At 54.4% G+C, this 20,924-nt stretch overlaps 1 protein-coding gene across 21 annotated transcripts in view; it reads left to right on the plus strand.

Moving 5' to 3' along the window:
- ZNF618 (zinc finger protein 618) overlaps window positions 1–20,924 on the plus strand; it is a 172,302-nt gene that overhangs the window by 103,165 nt on the left and 48,213 nt on the right. For 20 of the 21 annotated variants that reach the window (XM_048222918.2, XM_026513816.4, XM_026513814.4 and 17 more), the window contains exon 3: window positions 10,319–10,578. In XM_048222918.2, the coding sequence (XP_048078875.1) occupies window positions 10,319–10,578 (260 nt within the window). Of the gene's footprint in view, window positions 1–10,318; window positions 10,579–19,815; window positions 19,912–20,924 lie in introns of all 21 variants that reach the window. The other variant, XM_026513826.4, reaches the window with a different exon arrangement.

Genomic DNA, 20,924 nt, shown 5'->3' on the forward strand with positions numbered 1-20,924 from the left:
TGCACTGTGGGATCTGCATGGGACCCTGTGGGTGCCGCAGAGGATCTCTGCAGGATGGTGGTCAGGGTCCCCGTGGGGGCCTCCCCTTCCCCACCTGCCGGTCGAGGGAATTCTGTCTGGCTGAGAACTGAGTCTGCAGCGTCGTCACCGTGGGGTGAGGGGAGCCACTCAACACAGTGAGTATTGAGAGGGCTGTGCACCTTGCCAAGGAGTCCGAACTGCCCCCCTGCTACCCCCGCTGGAAAACGAAGATGCTATGTCTCTTTAAAATGCTGTTAACGGTAATTCTTCTTAACGACCCGGGCCAACCTTCCTTATGCCGTGACACCCATAAGTGAAGTTCCCAGATTTACCCGGAGGGTCCCATCCTGCTAAATGTCGGAGTTTGTGACTTGACAGCGTCGCTCAAGACTCCTGCTTTTCTCTATTTTAGGTTTAAATTAACCAGGGAATTAACTCTTAATATTTAAATCTTCACGCTGCCTTTCTGAACTGCAGTATTACCTGGCGTCGTGGCTGACTGACAACATACACTGAAGAAAATTAAGTGCCTAAGAATTATCTCAAACTAATGATATATTTATGCATTGTAGGTTATTTTGAATTTCTAAACTGTTAAGAGTTGTTTAATAGGTTAATAGTTTTAATCTATTAATCTCATCTTTTCTACTTGACTATTTATTAAAATATATCAGTGATACATGACAAATGGAAGTGCAGATAATTCTGAGGGTTATGAAGGCATGGGTGATGATGTGGAGATTTGAAACACAGCTGGAATAGTAAATACACAGGCCCCGTTTCCGGGGTTTGTGGAAAATGGGGTTTCACTGTAGGTTCTCTCTCTCTCAGTCCTTCCAGGCTGGTGGAAGCTGTAGCCTTTCTCCCTGTTACGATTCCTGTCCTTGTCCCTAAAACCGGGAGACTCTGTGTCCACAGGACACGTCTGCACACGGCAGCCATTTTGGAACGCGTCAAGGAGAGTTAGAGGTCGACAGTGAGCATAAAGCCCAGACCCTTTCTCTGTAGCAGACGTGCAGCCCCTGATTCCTTAGTTTTATCCCATTTCTCTGTTACTGTGTTAAGCGTCGAGCATGTGCCCCGTGCCGTCTGGATGCTGAGGATACAGGAGGAGACGAGGGTGTATGTTCCCCTTCTCTTGGGAGTTTCTGGTTGATTAATCATGACTTTGTTCATTCATTCAAAAAACAAGTGTTTTTGTGTTTTTAATCATCTCTCCTTTTGAGAAGGGAAAACAAATCATCCAAATGATGGAAAGCCCAGGTTTTGGGGCCGGGCACGTCTGCATGCGTATCTTTCTGTCAGTAGAAAGCTGTGTGACCATGAGAAAGTCACTCTGTGTCTCTAATCCTCAGTTTTCCTGTCTTAAAGCAGAACTGCTTAGCATCTATCAGGCATCCAGCGGGGTGGTGTGTGGATGTGGGGTGAAGCACCGTGCCTGGCACGGCATGGCTGCTCAGAACGCCATAGCTGCTCTTGTCCTCATCCCCTCATTGCCATAGTCACCTCCACCTTCGTGCTGACGTATGCACCTCTGCTTGTTCTCTGTGTGTGTCGTTCAGCAGACGTTAGCTGCCGTCTGCTAGGGGCCAGGCATGGGGATACATAAACAGTGGGGTAGGGCCTTCGGCCCTGGAGGTCTCTGTCAACCACATGGAATCAGAGGGCAGATTCGGAGCAGGAGCCCGTGGGAAGCAGAGGAGGGCATTCCCAGAAACCACGGGGATGAGGCTGCAGGCTCCCGGATGGATGGGTGTCAGAGACAGCAGCCACCTTGGGAGCTCAGCACCCCGTCCTGGGCCCCGAGGGCCCGCATCTGCCGAGTGATGTTCATCGTAGCGGGCCTGCGTCCTCGGGAGTTTCCAGATGCTTTTACATCGTGCACCTTCACCTTTCGTATCGTGACGTGTTAATACTGTCTCAGCGAAGCTGGAGAAGAAAAAGAGTTGGTGTCAGAGCATCCCCGGCTACCCTGTTCTGGCGTTTCAGGAGGAAAGAAGAGCACATTACATCTGAGAAAATTCCTGCTGGAGAGAAGTAAGATGAGAGTGTAGCCCTTCTGGAATAAGCTTCTCTGTTCAGAATGTGGCTCCCGTTCAACATCTCCTGGCCATGTGATACCGAGGGCCAGGGGGTGGGCCATGCCGTCTTCGGTTCTGAACATTAACTGACGCAGTTAAACCATCGACGTTCTTCGTGGGTTGGGAGGGGACAGAGAGACGCCCCGAAGGCTGCGCTGGCACCACCCTTTCCAGGACTCGTGGCTTTGCTCCTTCAGTGAATAGGCGTCTACTGATGGCCGTCCGTGTGCCAGGTGCAGCTGTGGGTGCTGGGATATGACAGGGAATGGACAAGAGAAAGTCCTTGTCCTCCCGGAGCTCACGTTCCAGCTGGGGAGACAGACGGTGAAGAGGATGAGTGGTAACGTGGTAGATAAACGTAGGGTGAAGAACAAGTAAAGCCGGGAACGGGGCGATGTGTGGGCAGGGCCGGGGTCAGCCGCACGGTGGTTTAGGTCGAGCAGCCAGAATGTCTCCACTGGCTCTGGGGTGTTTGAGTGAGGACTGACCATGAGGGCAGCCGGGAGGGGCAGAGGAAGGAGCAAGGGCAGAGGCCCCAGGCGCCGTGTGCTCAGGGCACAGCAGGGTCACTGGTGTGGCCAGCAAGGAAGTGTGTTAGCAGAGGAGGCCAGCGGGCTCCTGGGGTGTGTCCCAGGGAGCCCTGGGGGTCAGGGCCAGGGCTCTAGCTGCTGCTGTGGGTGAGGTGTGGGACCATAATGGGTTTTGGGGCCTAGGGGTGACATGACCTGGCTTGCTTTAACAGGGTCACCCAGGCTGCTCTTTTGAACATTGACTTTGGGGCTTTGGGCAGGGGTAGGAGCCAGAGACTGGCTGTGTGGTTGACAATAAGACAGGAGGCAGGGAAGACAGCTGGAACCAGGGGCTGGTAAGGAGTGGTGAGGTTCTGGACATACCTTGCAGGTGGAGTTGACAGGATTTGCCAGTAGACTCATTAGTACGGAGTGAGGGGGACGGAAGACAGGTTCGTTCCAGAGTCTAGCCCTGAGAAGCTGGAGGGTTAGAATTGCTCCTAACTGAAATCGAGAAGCCTGTGGTTATTTGATTGTGGTGTCGTGGACTGCAGGGCTTAGCGGGAAGAGCACTGGGATAGGAGTCAGGATTGTAGTCTGGACTTGGGGAAGGGGTGTAGCAATAGCTCAGTTAGGGCCTGTTAAATACGGGTGCTTCTTGGGCATCCAGGAGGAGGTGTCTAGCCGGCAGCTGTGTGTGTAGGGCTGGAGTTCAAGGGGAGGTCCAAGCTGGAGAGAGAATTTGGGATTCATCATCACATCGTTAATATTTAAAAGCCCGAGTCTGGATGAGCTTGCTTAGGGAGTGAGTGTGGATAAAGATAGAAGAGGTTCTAGAACTGATCCTTGGGGCATGTCAGCGTGTAAGGGTGAAGAATTGGCGAAGAGGAGTCAGCAGGAGACGGCGAAGGGGGCAGAAGGTAGGAGGCCACCAGCTGAGCACAGAGCCAAGGGAGCAAAGAGTTGGACAGAGGGGAGAGGGAGGATTATCTGAGGCTGCCGACAGAGGACGAGGTTGCCAAGGATGAGAAGGGACCATAGGCTCTAGGAGCATGGAGGTCACGGGAGGCCTTGGGCAGAGCAGCCCTGGCGGAATGGGGGAGGCAAAAACCTCAAGGTCTTGGAAGCATTGCCGAGGAGGGGCCTGCTGACACCTGTGAATAGGTAAGAAGCATTTGCAGCACTTAGATCGTCGGTAGGTGGGCACATGGGTAGCGTTGGAGGACTTGGTCAGCAGTCAGCCTCCGCAGCAGGGTACGTGCGGCCCCTGAGGTCATGGCTTAAGTTCCTTCAACAGCCCGTGAGTCCATGCATCCACGTAGAGTGTATTTAAGCTCAGCTTGAGGCTACTTAACCCTCATTCCTAATGAGTGGAGGCTTTTAATGAAGTTTTATTCTAGCGGGAGTTAACCGAGCCGTTATTTACACACTGTGATTAGAGCTTTTCCACCACCCTTAACATTGTTTCAGGTGGCTGAAGTGCTAGAGTGAGTAAGCAGGAGCCTTTGCAGGACGTGGGGTGGTCCTCAGGCCGAGCCCTGGGGTACAGGTGGAGGCACTGCTCCCTGGCCTGTGCAGGGAGGTACGCACACGCCGCTGGGTAGAGGTCTGGCCTCTGCCGCAGCTGTAGATTCCAGCGCACCTGTCATGCGGATGGGAAAACCGAGTTAGGCAAGGGCACGATGACGTCCAGCGTGCTGAGAACCCCCGTCACTACTGTGACTTGGTAGAGCTTCAAGCATTAGCATTTTTGGTGGCATGATGGACAAATTACACCCAGAGACAGAGCTGTCTGACTCCTGGCCACATGGTGTTCTAGGACTCTTCATCCTTCATGGCCAGCAGTGGCATTTGTCTTTGGGCCCCAAATCCACTGATAACGTTGTTTGGTTGCACTGTCTTAGGCTGTCCGGTTTAGTGGGAACAGCACCAGGATAGGAGTCAGAAAAATTGTTTCTGGTCAATGGAAGTCGTGTGACCTTGGGCATGCCCTCCATTCACAACGTTGATTGAGTTCCTGCCGTGCCCCAGGACTCATGCCTGGGCTGGGCTGTGGATGTGAACCAGACAGACTTGGGCCCAGTTTTTGGGCTTCAGTTTCTGCGTCTGGCTCCAGGGCTCTCGTGAATGCCAGATGGGCCGGGGTAGGTCGAAGCAGTTGAAGAACCATCTGGTAAAACCCAGAGGAAGAGATGTGCTTCTGAAACTTTCCTAGGCAGGCTGTGCAGGCACATTGGATGGGCTGCGCACAGCATTGGGGACGAGGAAGAAGAAAGCAAAAGAAAAGGGAGGGTAGTAGAGAGCAGCAGCTTGCAAACCTCACCGCCGCATAGTAGTTTCCAGTAGCTTCTGTAACAAATTGCCACAAACAGGGAGGCTTAAACCGGAAGCTTGTTCTCGCTCAGTTTTGGAGGCTCTGGGGGAGACTCTGTTCTTTGCCTCTTCCAGCTTCTGTGGCCATAGCATTCCTCGACCTGTGGCTGCATCGTTCCAGTCTCTGCCTCTGTGGTCATGTTGCCTTCTCCCCTTCTCTGCCTTGTCCCCTGTTTTGTCCGTCCTATCCCCTGTGCTTCTCTTTTAAGGACCCTTGTCATTGCATTTAGGGCCCACCTAGGTAATTCACGGTGATCTCATCTTAAGATCTTGAAATGAAATACATCTGCAAGGAGCCTTTGCCAAATAAGGTCATGTTCATAGGTTCTGGGGATTAGGACGTGGGCATGTCTTGGGTAGGGGGGCACCATTTAACCCACTACAGGGAGAAAGAAGCCCATTTATACATACATTAGGCTAAAATCAAAGAGAGAGTAGGGGTCTTGGAGCCCCACTCAATGCCATCCTCTTTATTCAGGCCTCCTGGGTACTTCTGGGTCACTGCTGTGCACAGAACCTCTGGGCCTTCAAGGAACACAATTTGAGAATCATTGCCTTCACGAAGGGTCTGCGTTCTTGGGGAACTCCTTGGGCAGGGACCCACTCGGTCTGGCTTCTCTCTTGGGATTCTGGCATGAGCAGTAACCAGTGGCCACAGACGATACATACTTACAGAGAGATATCCTTTTAGTGCCTGACTTTAGATTTTATGTTGAAGTGTGACTCAGGTTAAATATAAAATTCATAGCATATCTTGAGCAACTATTTTGTAGTTATCTATATATAAATCTATTTTACAGCGACACAAATAGAATAGATTATGGAGTGTCAGCATGTAGATAGATTCCGAGTGCTTTTTCACTAATATACCTAATGATTCGTGCTGAGAATATCCAAGGGCTCCACTGTACATTTAAATGGATATAATTAAAATAATGAGCTCTATTTTAAAAAATGATATATGAAAAAAAATTTTTTTAAAGAAGTTAGAAGATGCTACACCCCTAATTCAAAGTGATATAAGTACTTCAGTGATCCCATTGTTATTAGGACACCTAATTAAATGCAAAGCACCCGAGAAAAGCAACATTTGGGCTCATAAATCTAAAGCATGAAGCCGGGAGAAGAGAGGTTGCCAGTGTCCTTGGCGCTTCCAAGGCCAGGGGGTGTCCCATTTAAAGGAGTGCCTGTGGGCGACAGGGGGTTCACGTGGCTTCCAGTGTAAGAGTCTCCTGTGGGGGCCAGATGGGTGTTCAGAGAGGGGGTCTAACACCACCTCGAGCAAGCAGGGAAGGCTTCCCAGAGGTGGGGGTGTCCTCATGAATCAATGACATTGTCATAATGGCAGCTGCCATCCCTGGAAATCCACTCTGCCCAGCTCCCTGGCTTATCTCCCACCCCCATGCTGGCAAGGATCATGGTCCTTCTTGAACAGACAAGGGAACTGAGGCTCAGAGATGGAGTCTAGCCCAAGGTCGCAGGGTGTGTGGATGCCCAGCCTGTCGGATTCCAACAACTCCTCCCTCCCACCAGGACGTCATGATGCTGGGGGTGGGGTCCTTGGGAGCAGGAAGGGACACTGAGGCTGTTCAGGTGGGATGGGCAAATGCTCGTAGACCTCAGGCTCAGCTGCTGAATGTCGGCTGTGAAGAAAGGGGGTTGACAGTATTCTAGGTGGAGAGACTGTTCTGTTCCCTTCCCTCCTTGTGACCTCAGTTGTGGGGAACACAGGCAGGTTGGACCCTTTGTCTCCAGGAGCCTCTTTGCTGTCCTGGAAGCACATCTACCCTTCCTTGCGGCTTAACCCTTTGTGCAGTCCGGGTCAGGACCAGCCAGGGCCAAGCCAGGGCGAGCCCTCGCTGCCTGCCTGCCCAGCAGCCCCACCGAGACTTGCGGGCTGGCATTCAGGCTCCGACGGGGTCCCTGCGCTCCACCGCTGTGCCCAGTGAGCCTCAGGACTAGCAGGACTGCTTGTTAGCATCCGCGCGGTCTCGGGCAGGGAGCAGCAGTTTCAGTAACCGTCAGCAGCTGCCATTGACCTGGGTGTCTCTGCTCTGTGAGTCGCTCTAGATGAGGTCCTGGATTTACATTGCTCTTGATCTTCACGAGACCTTTTGAGTGGATATGGGGCTCCCAACTCACTCAGGGTCATGAGCCAGGATGTGATAGTGATGGGATTCGAACCCCTGTTGATGTACCTCCACGGCCCCCGCAGTGACGTCTGGACTATGTCAGGCCCTTCCCCTGAGTCCTCTGCATGATTCCCTCCCCTGCACCCTGTATGAGACGGTAGATATGTGTAAACGTCTCCACTGGGGCCACCGTTCAGGGTCCCTTGCAGACATTGCCTTGTCTCTCTGCATCATAGTGCTGTGGGGCAGCTGCTGTGTTTGTCCCCATTGTATGGATGTGAAGACTGAGGCGTGGAAGGGGGATTGGAGTCACTTGCACAGGAACCCACAGCTTGAGAGTGGCAGTTCTGAGATTGGCCATGGGACCATCCGACTTCAGAACCTTCCGTCTGGGTTCATCTCATCCCGTTTCTGCCAGGCTGTCTGCCCACCTCGGCTCTGGTGCCCCAGTGCCAGGGAGACCTCCACCCCCAGGATGTCCCCTTCTGTGGCTGGCTGGCTGGTGGGTTGTCCTCCTTCCCTGAAGCCATAGCTGTCCCCTCGTACTTCTCAGACCCGCTGGTCCTGTGGCTCCTGGGGTTCACTGAGCTAAGAGGCTCTTTGGCCCTCCGATGACTCTAACTCGGGGGATGGGTAGGCTTGCTCCTTTTCCAGGGGGCTCTGGTCCTCAGCAAGGGGTTCTAGCTCAAGACAGCCCCCTCGGAGGAAGCAGCAGCCAGAAAAATCAGGTAGTCTGCCTTCCCCCTGCTTCCCCACTAGCACCTTGGTTCTGAGTCTGTTTTGGTTGTGGAAGGTCAAGAGTAGGTGATGTGGGGGCTGCCCCAGGGTCAAGTGGGCCAGCTTCCCTCTGCAGTTTTCTCCCTTCTCTGCAGTGCACTGTGGCTTAGAACCAAAATGCCTGTATCCCGGTTTGGTCCCATGTCTTCCTACCTGTGTGACTTTGATCAAGTTATTTCTCCTCTTCAGGGTCTCTGTTTCCTTATCCGTAAGACAGATAATCCTAGGACTTCCTCCCCGGTTGTCCCTGAGATGAAAAGAGTCAGAACAGTATGTTAGAACAGTCCCGGTACATAGCAAGCGACTTCAGGCCTTCTTAAATCAGTAGAAGAAATGAACACGGAGGCGATCGAACCATCCTGATTTATGTTTCCCGATGCGGAGAAGGGCAAATGCTCAGACGGTGTCAGGTAGGCCCCAGTGTGGCAGACACATCAGGAGGAGGCGTCCCTGGGCCCACGGAGCGCTCAAGATGCCGTAACAGTTTGTCATTATTAATAGTGGTGGTGGCCGTGTCTCGTTAGCTGTTACAGGCCAGCCGCTGTGCTGCGTGTTCTGTCAGTGGGTTCAAATCTCCCTGACAGTCCTGTTAGCCTCGTTTTGCAGATGGGAAAACTGGGGCTCAGAGGTTAGGCAGCTGGCTTAGGTCACCCAGCAAGGAGGTGGCTGGCGGGACGGCCCTGGCTCCTGGCTGGTTTCCCGCTAGCCTGCCTCTTCACTCCAGCTGCCCGAGTCCTGTGGATGAGCCCGGGCTGCTGTAAGGAAAGACCGCAGACGGACTGGCTCGGGTAAGGGCATGTTCCACGGTGCTGGGGGGTGGGGGTGTGAGATCGGGGTGCCAGTGTCGTTGGTTTCCGGTGAGAACCCTCTCGCACACAGCCACCTTCTCTTCGTGCCCTCCCATGGCGGTGAGACAGACAGAGCTCTCTCTACCTGTCCTCTACGGCCACAGCCCATCACATTAGGGTTCTACCTTTCTGACCTTATTTAACCTTCATTATCTCTTAAAGACCTGTCTCCAGCTAGAGTCGTGGTGGGTGGGGGGACACAATTCAGGTCATGACACTTCCCCAGTGCCTTCTCTTTGCTCCCTCCTCATTAGCTGGGACCCTCCTCCTCTCTTTCCTCAATTCCTCAACCCCAAGAGCAAGTTCAGAGCTGGGAGGGACCCTGACTATGACCAAATTCATGCACTTTGTGACAGATGGAGCCGCCGAAGCCCAGAGAAGAGCAAGGTCTTGTCCTAAGTCCCACAGCAAGCCCACAGAACCTGGGTCCCCACCTCCCAGCCTGGCACCTCCACAAAGCTCCCGTTGGTATGCTATTGGGTCCTACCTGAGTGTGCCTTGAGTCTGGGCTTTAAAGTGCCGTCCAGACGCTTCTCTGACGCCGCAGAGAGGACTGGATGTGACGGGGTGGCATCCTCAGGCTGGACCGTGATGTGATCTCCCCGTTCTTGCACACCTTGGCTTCTGTACCTCAGAGACGGGAGTGATGATGATGATTCCTCCTGCCAGAAGGATGAGGGGGCCCTTATGATAACACAGAGAGTCCCACCGAACCGTCTGTTCGAGAGATGGCAGGGACCTGGCTCCATGCCATGGCCTGCCCCCAGTCTTCTGTGTGGCGCTGGGCAAGTCCCAGCTCTGCTCTGGGCCGTGGTGGGCCCCTCATAAGGGAGGCTCAGTAACCTCAACCCTGCCCACCTCAGCACTGAGCTCACGACCTTAAGGATGTCTTCTGATGCTTGAAGACCTACCTGGAGGCCAGAGTGTTGGTCTGAGTGGGGCTTTTGGCTTGTAGTCGCCCATCTGTCAGATGGGAACAGCGGGGAGCTTGGATGAAATCTCCAGCTCTTCTGCCAGGGAGGGAAGGGAACAGCACTAGGCACTTTGTACACATCACTTGAACCCTTGCTGCTCAGAGCGCAGACTGGAGACGAGCAGCCCCGGCCTTGGCTGGGTACTTGTTAGAAAAGCAGAATGTCAGGCTAAACCCCAGACCTTTGGAGCCAGAGTCTGTATTTTACTGAGATTCTCAGCTGATTTATATGCACATTGATTGAGAAGAGCTGATTCCAGTCACCCAGAGCGGCCCTGGGAGGTCTTTCGTAACTCCAGTTACAAGAGTTACTGGGCACATTTAGACCTCTTTACAGCCCATTCCCTATCTGTAAAATGGGTGGAGCGGGAGCCGTACTAGCCCTGTGATTTTCCCACTGTGTTCCTCTGCGCACACTGGGTTCCCAGGACGACCCCGAGGGGCTGCCGGGAGGGGCTGCCATGGGGCGGCATGCTTCAAGGTGAGGTTCATGGACAAATGGGTCTGTAGCTAACCATTTTGCAACCCCCTGGGCTGGTGGGTTCCCAGCGGGGTCTGGGGGCTGGCATGGGGTCCGCACCGAGCACACTCTCTTCTCCGCCAGGGAGCGCTTGAAGCGCAGCCAGAAGAGCACCAAGGTGGAGGGGCCAGAGCCCGCGCCGGCCGAGGCCTCGCTGAGTGCCGAGCAGGGAACGATGACGGAGGTGAAGGTGAAGACGGAGCTACCCGATGACTACATCCAGGAGGTGATCTGGCAGGGGGAGACCAAGGAGGAGAAGAAGGCGGTCAGCAAGGACGGGACAGGCGATGTGCCCGCTGAGATCTGCGTGGTGATCGGTGGTGTCCGCAACCAGCAGACCCTTGGTGAGTACCTGCCTGAGAGGGTCGGGGCTGGGACCAGGGCCGGGCACGGGGTCAGGGTCCTGCCTCTCCCTGGCTGAGAGGGCCTTTGGTGGCTCCCCTCTGCCCTCAGGGAAGGACCTAGGCTCCTTAAACTTGCCTTTGCTTGTACAGTCCTAGCCTGGACCTCTTTCCTTTCCACCTGACGTGCCAGAGCCCTGTCTGTGTTTTAAGACTTTGTTTTGGTCAGATGCCTGGAACTTTCTGTAGGTGTGGTGAATCCCTCATGCCGTGGGGCTCCCATGCCCCCCGGGTGGGTCTGGCACAGCCACATCGCTTGTTGTCTTAAATGCCTGTCTGCATTTTGTCATCCTTGGCTTTTTTTTTTTTTTTTTTAAGATTTTATTTATTTATTCGACAGAGATAGAGACAGCCAGCAAGAGAGGGGCCACAAGCAGGGGGAGTGGGAGAGGAAGAAGCAGGCTCATAGCAGAGGAGCCTGATGTGGGGCTCGATCCCATAACGCCGGGATCACGCCCTGAGCCAAAGGCAGACGCTTAACCGCTGTGCCACCCAGACGCCCCTGTCATCCTTGGCTTTACCTCGGGCTCCTGCAGGCAGTTCCCAGTGCTGGTCCTGCTTGGCGCAGGTGCCCAGGCGGGATCAGATCGGTGGCAGACCAGCACCTCCCCCTACCCCTTTTGGGCTGGGTCAGGCTCAGAGGAGCTCTGTGGAAACAAGCTTCTTAAAAATCCCTCGGGCTGCCTGCACCCCTACCAAGGTCACAAACTCACATGCTCCCAAGGCCCAGTGTGTACACAGAGGGGCTCAGTCCTCTGCTGCCCTGTAACTAGGTGGGGCAGGCTCCATGTGGCCGGCTCTCTGGACATGCCACGTACCAGAAGTGAGACATTCGATGTGAATTCTTTTGGTTTTAAATGTTGGCGACTAATTCGACTATTGAAATCTGCCAAACAAAACCTGTCTGTGGGTCAGAGTCATTCCGTGGCCACAGGTGTGCAACCCCGGGTCTGTAAAATAAAGTCCGCATGCCTCACCCTGGCGTCAAGGCCTTGCCTGGTCTGTCCCCATCCGCATGGTCCTCCGCGTTTCTTAGACACGCTGCCACCTCCCTCCCGTCTCCCTGTCCTTCCTGGTCCAGCTCTGGCTCACTTCGTCCAGACTCGCGGGCTCATGTCCCATGTGCGGCATGAGGGGCCCCGTGTGGAGGTTCCCCTGTGTCTGGGTTCCCAGGTTGACACTCAAGTCCTTTTGCCCCCTCTTCCCAGCTGCTGGGAGTCAGCCTCGTGCTCCCTTTCCTGGCTGTTCTGGGCCGTTCCTGTGCACCCTCAGCCCCGGCTGGGTCATTGTGGCATCCCTCCGACCGCCATGCCTTTGTGTGTCTCTGCCCTCACCCGCCCTCCGCTCTGGCTGCCAGGGGCTTGGCAAAAACAAGTCATTGACCATGTCATTCGCTGAGTATAAACTTGGGATTCCCCACTGTGTCGAGGGTCAAGGCCTTAGTATCAAGATCCTGTATAACCGGATCCCTATTTCTTATTTATGATCTTCTTGGACCTTTTATTCCGGCACACTCTGCCTTTCCAGAGCATTTCTTGCCCTTGGCTCATGCTCTTCCCTCTCCCTGGAATGCCTTTGCCCATGTCCACACGTACAGATCCAGCCCATCTTTCAAGGCCAGCTCCAGTACTGCCACCTCCCAGAAGCCCCCTTGAATCTCTTCCGGTCAGCGTGGTCTGTTTCTCCCTTGCCCCTCACTTGGGTACTTCCCATTATCTGTTTTAGATTAGAGGGGCCTTGTCCGTGCCTGCCTCTGCCACGAGACTAGGAGCCCCTGGAGGCTGGCACATCAGAACTTGTCTGATCCGTGTCTCCGGGTTCGCTGCTCCCACCCTACAGTGTCTAGCAAGATACCAGCTTCCAGGGAGCAGTATCGACATCGGAGCCATAACTGTCAGGATAGGGCTAGGTTATGCCCCAGTCACAGAGGATCCTGAAAGTAATGAGATCTTGGTCGCTCAAAGCCACAAAGGTTTCTTTCTTCGTTACACTACATGTCCGTTGTGGGTCATCTGGGGGCTCTGCTCTGGACCCAGGTGAAAAGCAGCCGTTACATGAAATGCTGCCGGCAAGGGATAGAGGGAAAGAAAGCTCTAGAGGGACTCACATTGGGATTACCTGCTGCAGCCCAGAGGGCAGATGAGCTAAGTCCCTTCCCTGTCATTGGCCACGTTAGTCACATGGTCCCACCCAACCGCAGGTGGCCAGGAAGTGCCGTCCTCCCACGTGGCAGAACTGGGATGAACCAGCAGAACTTGGGGTGGAGCATGAGTAACTTAGCCCAGTGCCCAGCGGAAGCAGAGCCTTTTCAGGAGCCCACGTCTGGCCTTCCTCCATCAGTATTCACTCCCCGCGGCCAAGGACCGTGTTAGCCTCTAGGGATGTGTCCACTAACCCAAGAGAGGACGTGCCCTTGCTCACTTCGCGGTGTGTGTTTTAAGACTCATTGGGCCCAGTAGCTATTTATGCCTCTTTGCCAGGAGCTGCCCGGTGAAGGGGAGTTGAATCTGAATCTGGGGATGGAGCCAGCAGTCGGGATTCGGTGGAGAAGGCCTAGAGCAGCCGTGCTAGGGAAACGCTGGGGGGGAGTCCTCCCTGGGCCAGCTGCCTGCACAGTGAGAGGCTGCAGGGCCTCATGCCAACCACGGACGCTGGTTTCCAGCTCAGCTGCTGCTCGGCAGCAGGGTCCTTGGCTCTGCGGGGCCTTAGTGTCGTCTTCTGCTCAGCGAGGCTCCCTGTCCTGCCCACCTCACGAGTGTGCAGATCAAAAGAGGCGGTGGAAGAGAGCAGCATTGTGCAGAGAGCGTGAGCTCGGGTCCTCAGTCTGGGAGCGAACCCAGGCTCTCTGCTGTCATAGCTGTTGGACCTCAGGCAGGCTACTTGAGCTCCCTGTGCCTCAGTTCTCACAATTGCCAGTTCACGGGGTCATGTGAAGATTCAGTAAGATGGCGTATGTAAAGCACTCAGCGTTGTACTTGGTAAACGATGAGCTTTTATCAGTAGTATTAGCATTGCTCTTCAAGGAGGAAGAGTACCTCTTTCAAGTACCTCTTCAAGGGGGAAGACTAGTAATAGTTTCTGCATTTTTCTAAAGCCTAAGAAATAAGCCAGGGTGATGTAGAGAAAAAATGGGCTGTGGAAGAAGTTGATGCTGGGTGAGGTGTCAAGACGTGGGCTCTAATTGAGCCTCCGTTGTCTCACTGAACAGGGCAACCTGTCCCGTCCCTGGTGCTCCTCCTCGTGCTGCCTCCCTCGAAGCCAGAGACTTTGAGTATGTTGTGACATTTCTAAGTAACCTTGGCAGACTCCTGAATGAAAAAGGAGTAAAGCACAGTGGCAAGGGGGAGTGGGGCCGCCATTTTGGAGCCTGGACCGAAGCAGGGTCTGGACATTCCCTGCGAGTTATCGAGGCTCATCTTGCATCCATCAAAGCACACCTTCCTCCTTGAGGGTATAGTTTCTGCCAGGGGTCAGGCTCAGAGAAATTTGGCCTGGCCTCGGTACCAGGAAAGAAAAGCATTAAAAAAAAAAAAAAAGAAAATCAATGTTAAGAATGGAGCCTTCAAAGTCATCTAATCTCAGGATGGCAAGTAGGTTTTATCTTGTGGGCCAAGTCCAAGTAATTGCTGCTGTTTATTAGGGGTTCTGTGTCAAAGATTCTAAAGGGGTGGCATGATTATCAGTGTCTGCCATGGATGTGGAAATGGGCAGTGGGGCTCTATATGCTATGGATTTGATGCCCCTTATCCCCTCATTTTATAGAGGGGCCAACAGAAAGGAAAAGAGGGGCTCTTGCTCATAGCAAGTATGACGTTTTCTCCCACTTCATGAAGGGCCGGTCCGCCTCACAGTGACCCCTTCCCACCTGGAAGGAACACAGGAAGGAAAGCACTTCCAGGGATCTGGCCAGGGGCCCAGTGCTGTTTAGAGCAGTCCCTTGAAATGCACTCGTGCCACAGTGGCCCGGTGGCGCGGTGTTAATGAACTCGTTCCCGAGCCGCTTGGCAGAGAAGCGTGAGGTTCTGTGCAGCTGAGGGCTTCCAGAGTGCCCCGCTCACCCAGCCACGCTCAGGCCTCAGAGCCGGCCTCTGTTACTGAGAACTGTGTTCCTGATGGTCACTCGGTGCTGCGCCAGGCGGGAACCTCCCGTTTGCCCTTCCTCCAGGCTCCATCCTCCTCGTCCCCACCCCAGGTCCTCACTGGCCCTGTAGCGGCCGTCAAGCAGTGTTCCCCGTGGCACAGACCTCATCCGACGCACTTCCCGTGGAGGACCTGGGGCTTGGACCCGCGGATGGCATTTGGCAGCTTCTCAGGCCGGGAGAGGCGGGAGGGCCATCAGTGCCTGGGAGGCTGGTTGCCAAGCTTGCAGTGCTGACTGCTGTGTCCCGGTTGCCCAGAAGTCTGTGCTAAGAAGGTCTCCCGCTCTTGGAAAGAATGTCACTGCCATTGGAGCCAGTGTGGGGGAAACTCAGGGGTTTTCTGCAAGAAGACCCGAGATAATATCCAACTTGCTGACTGTGTTGGGTAAAACCAGAAGTGAGAAGAAGTGAGGTCACGGATGCCTGTGTCCACCTGACAAGCTGCGTGGGGGACTCTGCACAGGAGCTCCGAGGAGTGGTGGAGCCACGCTTGAGGTTTCCAGAACGCCACGAGGAGTGCTAGACGCAGGGCGCCACCGTTGGTACGCCTCCTCCCACACTCGATGGCAGGCATCGCTAACTGATCACTGCGGACGGCCACAGTACGCCCGAGGCCTTCTCAACACAGCACACCAAGACGTCACTGCTGCTCAGCAGGGTTGAAAAAGAGGGGGTGGAAACCTGCTTGCCGTTCTTGTCCCAGATGGTGAAGACAAGGCAGGACCTGGAAGCATTTCCTGGTTCGGAGAGAGAAGGATGCTCAGATCTCATCACGGGGGTCAGCAGGTACTACCAAGTAGGGCATGCTCTTCTCTGGACGGTGCGACCATCGGTCCGTAGTCCTGGGGAGCTGACCCATGAGGGGAGCCCAGGAAGAGTGGCAAGTGCCGGGGGACCGGTGGTACAGGAGCCCCTGGAGGGAGCAACCAACCCAGCGGGGCTCCTCCTCAGATGTGGGGCGTGGGCCAACCAGCTTATTTCCGGAGAGTTCACTCTTAGTGTGGGGAGGAGCCCCATGGAAGAGCTAAGGGCTCTTTGTCCTGGGGAGGAAGAGACTTGGGGGTGGGGGCCAGTGGTCGGGGTGCCAGGGAGATGATGGGACCGAAGTAATCACAACCTGAAGCTTTTGAGCGGGAGGGGAAGGGGTGGACGCATTCTGCAGAGCCCCGGCCGATACACGGGCGTCACCGGGGATTTCAGCTCCGTGAAAGGAAGGCCTTCGCGACTGTGGGAACTGTTGGGAACCGGATACAGGCCTGTGAGGGAGTGAGTTCTGCCTTGGAAATCACCGGACGGGGTGCAGGAGGCAGAGTCAAGGATGAGATGGAGGAGTACTCGGATGTTTCTAGGCAGTGAGCTTCGAGCCCTGCGGGGGAGAGGTGTTTCCACACCCGCAGGACTGCCCACGGGGGAGGCGCAGGGCCGCGAGGCGGGGGCTCGGCCGCAGCTCTGGAAGGAGCCGTGGCAGGGCGGGCAGCCATTCAGACCCGGCCATGTGGATTTGGGTCTGTGACAGACGCCGGCGGCGGAGGGGCCGGGTCCTGCTGCGTCGTGCCAGCTGAGAGTTTCCTGTTGCAGGGGGCGGTTGGCAGGGCTTTGCACCCGAGCCTGCCAGAGCCAACACTCCGCTTCTTGCTGCAGCCGCCTGGGAAGGAGGGGTTCTGGCTACCCTCCCAGGCACGTCTTCTCTCCGCTGCTGGCCCTTCGTCGGGTGGTTCAGGGTGGGAAGGGGTCCTGCATGGAGAGTCTGCACGGGAAAGGGCCCCTGGGCTGTAAATCCAGGAGACCCAGGATCTGTGCCGTGGTGGAGTCTGGGCCAGGCCCCTTAACCTCTCTGAGCCATACTGTCTTCATCGATCAGTGGGTGTAAGAACATCTGCCTGTCTTTCCAGGAGGCTTGTTGGGGGCAGAGGGAGGTAACAGGTATGAACGCGCTTTTACGCAGGGAGACAGAATTAGCTGGAGCCTCAGGACATTGACACATCTGGAGTTACATCTGGAGTGCTAGGAACCCGAAAGGCCAGCGGCTTGTGTTCATCACCTCCTAAAAGAATTTTGAGAAAAATTTCATATTCTTTCATATTTTTGAATTGACGTCTCACATTTTTATCCAGAGTTTAAATAATTGTAAAGGATCTAATTTCTGGAGTATTGTGTTAAAAAAAAAAAAGTGTCATTTTGGAACTGTAACTGTGAAACCACTGTTTTAAATGTATCGGCGAGAATCCAAAGCCACTGCTATTTAATACCAGCCATCATCCATTTTAAAAACATGCGAACAGGCTCATCGTTAACAGAAATTTTACATCTTTCCTTTTCTCTCCTTGAACTCATATTTCCAGTCCACTTCCCTCACAGGATTTTATCCTAATGTAATATATTTTTTATGCCTGAGAGTTTTTTATTGATCACTGTTTTATAATCTTCTCCCACAACAAGATGTACATAAATTGAAATAGAAATTTCTACAAAATTTCTCGGGCTCATAAAACTCTACTTTTTAAAACATTTTTCCCCCAGATCGAGTTATTATTAATATACAGTTTGTCAAAAACAAATTTAGATAAACAGTAAATGTAAAAATAAACAATTATTGAAAACACACCTCTTAATGAAATGGAGCTTTGTTTCTTTTTCCATTGGCTCCTGTTTCTGTGAATTAGTATTTTTCATTGTTGAATGAGACAAGATTCAGCATTAATTTAACTCCTATGTTTTGGTTTCCATACTTGTAAGTACTAAGAAAGCTTAATCATGTAGGTAAGGAACCAGGGATGGATGGAGTTTTGAGCGTCACTCAATTTTTAGAACTCTTTCCAAGTCGTGTGCTGAAAATCGCATGGGGTCTGTCATCAGATGCTGTTTGTAATGGTCTCTCTGCTGACAACTCCATTAGAATCTTCTTCAGTTTCGTTGAGAGTAAAGAATTGGAAATCACTCCAATATTGGAGTATTGGAGGTTCACTCCGATAGTTGGGATCACCTCTTAGCTTGGAGCCGTGAGATGGACAGCCCCCATGGGGAGCACCGTGGTGGGATTGGGAGGGGGTGAAGGAATCGTTTTGCTTGTAACGTGTCAGGGTGGGGGTGAGGAGACAAGTGGGAAGGAGATTGAGCTGAGTCCGGCCTCCCTGCCCACCGCCATATCTCCAGCACATTGATTTTAGGGAAGAATGTATTTGAAAGTTGATGATTGGGGTATTGATTCTCTTAAAACTGCCTGTGCCCACGTATCCCCAGGCCATTTGTACTCTACTCAGAAGACCCTGGTCCCAAGGACGTTTGGTCTGAGTCCAAGCCCTGAGAGCCTCAGGAAAGCCACTTGTCCGTGATTTACCGCTCCGGCTCCCTTGTCCGCCAGCAGGCTCCGGGCCTTGCTCCTGCTGGGTCCTGGAACCCAGAGCGCTCGGTGCTCCTCGGCACCCCTCACCTTCTTGTGTTTTTCTTCTCATTCACCTGCTCCGGATTTCTGCCTCATTGCATTCTCTGTATCTAGAAAGGTGTCTGGCTTGTCTGGAGCTAGCTGGGCGCAGATGGTAGAGCCGAGGCTTGCTGCCCTCATTCCTTGTCCTCAGGGGCAGCTTTGCCTGCCGGAGCCTTCCCTGCTTCTTCCCTCCGTGGCCTCAGGAACTAGAGCCCCCTGGTCCCAGCTGGCCTCACCTGCTCTGTCCCGCCCTCTCCGGGAGGGAGCTAAGCCAGGCTCTCAGCCAAGTGCTTCCAGAAAATGCTAGACAGGTTCTGTTACTCAATGCCTGTGGATTTTTGTGTCACTGGTGACCGGGTTGGGAAGAGGAAGAGGCTTGGCCCCCGTGTGCTGGCATGCTCTTGTCAGCTGCCCCCAGCAGCCGGGAGAGAGGATAGGGGACTCTGGGAGTTCTGCGGTGGGACCGGATGTGGTGGGGCAAGTGTGGGAGGAAGGGGGTCGTCTGCCCTGGGGCACTAGGGGGAGCCCTGGGACTGAAGGGGAAGCCAGAGCTCCCTTGACATCCAGAGGTGACGTGGTATGGTGGCAGCGGGATGGCTCTGAAGGCCGGCCAGCCACTAGCTGAGTAGCCCACCCTGCACCACCTGGGCCCTAGAACATTCACTCGGTGAACTGGGTTTGGAGTTGTCCCAAGCACACCAGGACTTCTGGGAGGATGGAGGACGGGAATGAGACCTGGTGCACCCAGTGGATGGTAAATGTTAACAACCACCGGCTCTCCTTGGTCCTTTCCCAGGGGTGTGGCAGTCACAGGCTCCGGATCACCGCCCATCTGAGCCGCTTGTGGCCGTCTGTGTGGTCCCTGCAGTACTTTCTTACCTCATCTGAGAAATGGGGCTGATAATCGCCTGTGTCTGCTGGGCACATGGCTGCACACTGGCCAGCTTCTGCTTCCTCACCTGTGCGTCAGGCTCGGAGGCCAGCCCTGCACGGAGACAAATGAGAGGCTCGATTGAAGTGCGTTAGGCACCTGGCACTTAGTTGGCAGTGGTGGTGACAGAGGACACAGGGGTAGTTAGCCCCGCAGAGTGAGGAAGCATGCCCGGCAGGGAGTCAGATGTGGGTACCAGGACGGTCTGAGCTGAGCATCCCCAAGAAGGCTCGCTAGTGCCCCCCTGCACCACACCGGGGTATGCAGTGGATGGGGTGGTGGGGGGAGGGGCAAGGCCGTAGCATAGGCAGGGCATAGCCTCCCTAGAGGGTCGTTTTGCTGGAAGGTTTTTGGGGAGAAATGTTAGAGCCCTACAATGGATACTTTTATGTTATATATGTCACAAGTTAGAATACAGAGAAAACATAAAACTTCAGGGGGATTTGGGCCTGTGGCTGCTGCTTTCTGCCATAGCCCAGCCTCCCAGGGGAGGTACGGATGCCCCCCCCCCCCCCCCCCCAGCCAGGACAAGTACTTCAGTGAAAATAGACCGCATGATCTTGGTTGTCCTTCTGTGTGCAAACGGAGAAGCCAAGGCCCTGCCAGCTCAGGTGACCTCTTTCCTTCCCGCACCTCCCAGGCACCCCCAACTTGAAGGGCTCTTTCTGATTTCTTACTTAATTCAGATGGAAAAGCGCCCGAAAGCAGCCCCCACCGTGGATCTGTGCGAAGCCGCTATTCAGGGACCTGGATTTTTGACCAAGCGTTGAGATATGCATCTGGTATGTGAGGGCCGAGGGGCAGGAGGATCTGGTCAGGGCCGGCATGCGGGTGGGGGCACGGCCGGACAGGGCCATGAGGGGCCATGCTCCTCTTCCCCGTCGCTGCCGCAGGACGGCAAATCTGAGCCTGCCAGGGTCCTGGAGGACTTGGCCATTGGAGGGATGACAGCGTGTACAAATCGGGAAGTCTGGAACATCAGGACCATTCCGGCAGCGCCTGCTATGGACTGCAGCTTTGAAACGAGCCAGGGCTCTAAGGGAGTTCTGTGGCCAAGCGTGTTGGAAGAGCTGGGGTTAAACAAGGTTCCTATAGGACCTCTCCCCAAGTTCTCCCTGCACCGTGCTTTCCCAAGACGGCCATGCCTCCCACCAGCTTGATCATGTGTCTTTCTTTCCCAGGCTGCGTTTAGGAAGTTGGGTTCTAAAGAACTCTGGAAAATGCTGATAGTAACAGCAGCTATGCTGTCCTGAGTGCTGGCTTTGTACTAGGTATAAGGCACAGTATTACTGCTCACAACCCTCCCCTGCCGAAGTGGGTACCATTTTCCTTTGTTTAGAGGGGAAGCCTGAGGGGATGAGTGTTCCCATGATTTGTCCAGGGCCCCTGGCTGCCTAGGTGGTGAGCCAAGATTTGAACTCAGGTGTGCTGACACCACCGCACTGTGGGGCTGCCACTCCCACGCCGCAGCCCCCAGCTGCCTGCGCATCCAGCCCCCCTGCAGACAGAGCACCTGGGCTCTTAGGGTGAATGGCAGTGAGGAGACAGCAGGACCTTGAACGCAGTCCTAAGACTCCATGCATGGGGCCAGGGCTCCCACTCTGCCCTGGGGAGCCAGGAGAGGGTGCAAGACTGAAGACCACGTCCCCTGTGACTCTGGTGGGGGGTTGAGATCTGGGAGCAAGGCTTCAAGGATCCTCAGCGCACTCTGTGGGTTGAGGGAAAATCCCAGAAAGCCGGTAGGGACCTGGCCTGCCTATCCACAGGATGAAGTGGGTGGGCAAGTGGGGGGACC

Source organism: Ursus arctos, unplaced genomic scaffold, assembly GCF_023065955.2.
Source record: "Ursus arctos isolate Adak ecotype North America unplaced genomic scaffold, UrsArc2.0 scaffold_18, whole genome shotgun sequence".
NCBI lineage: Eukaryota > Metazoa > Chordata > Mammalia > Carnivora > Ursidae > Ursus > Ursus arctos.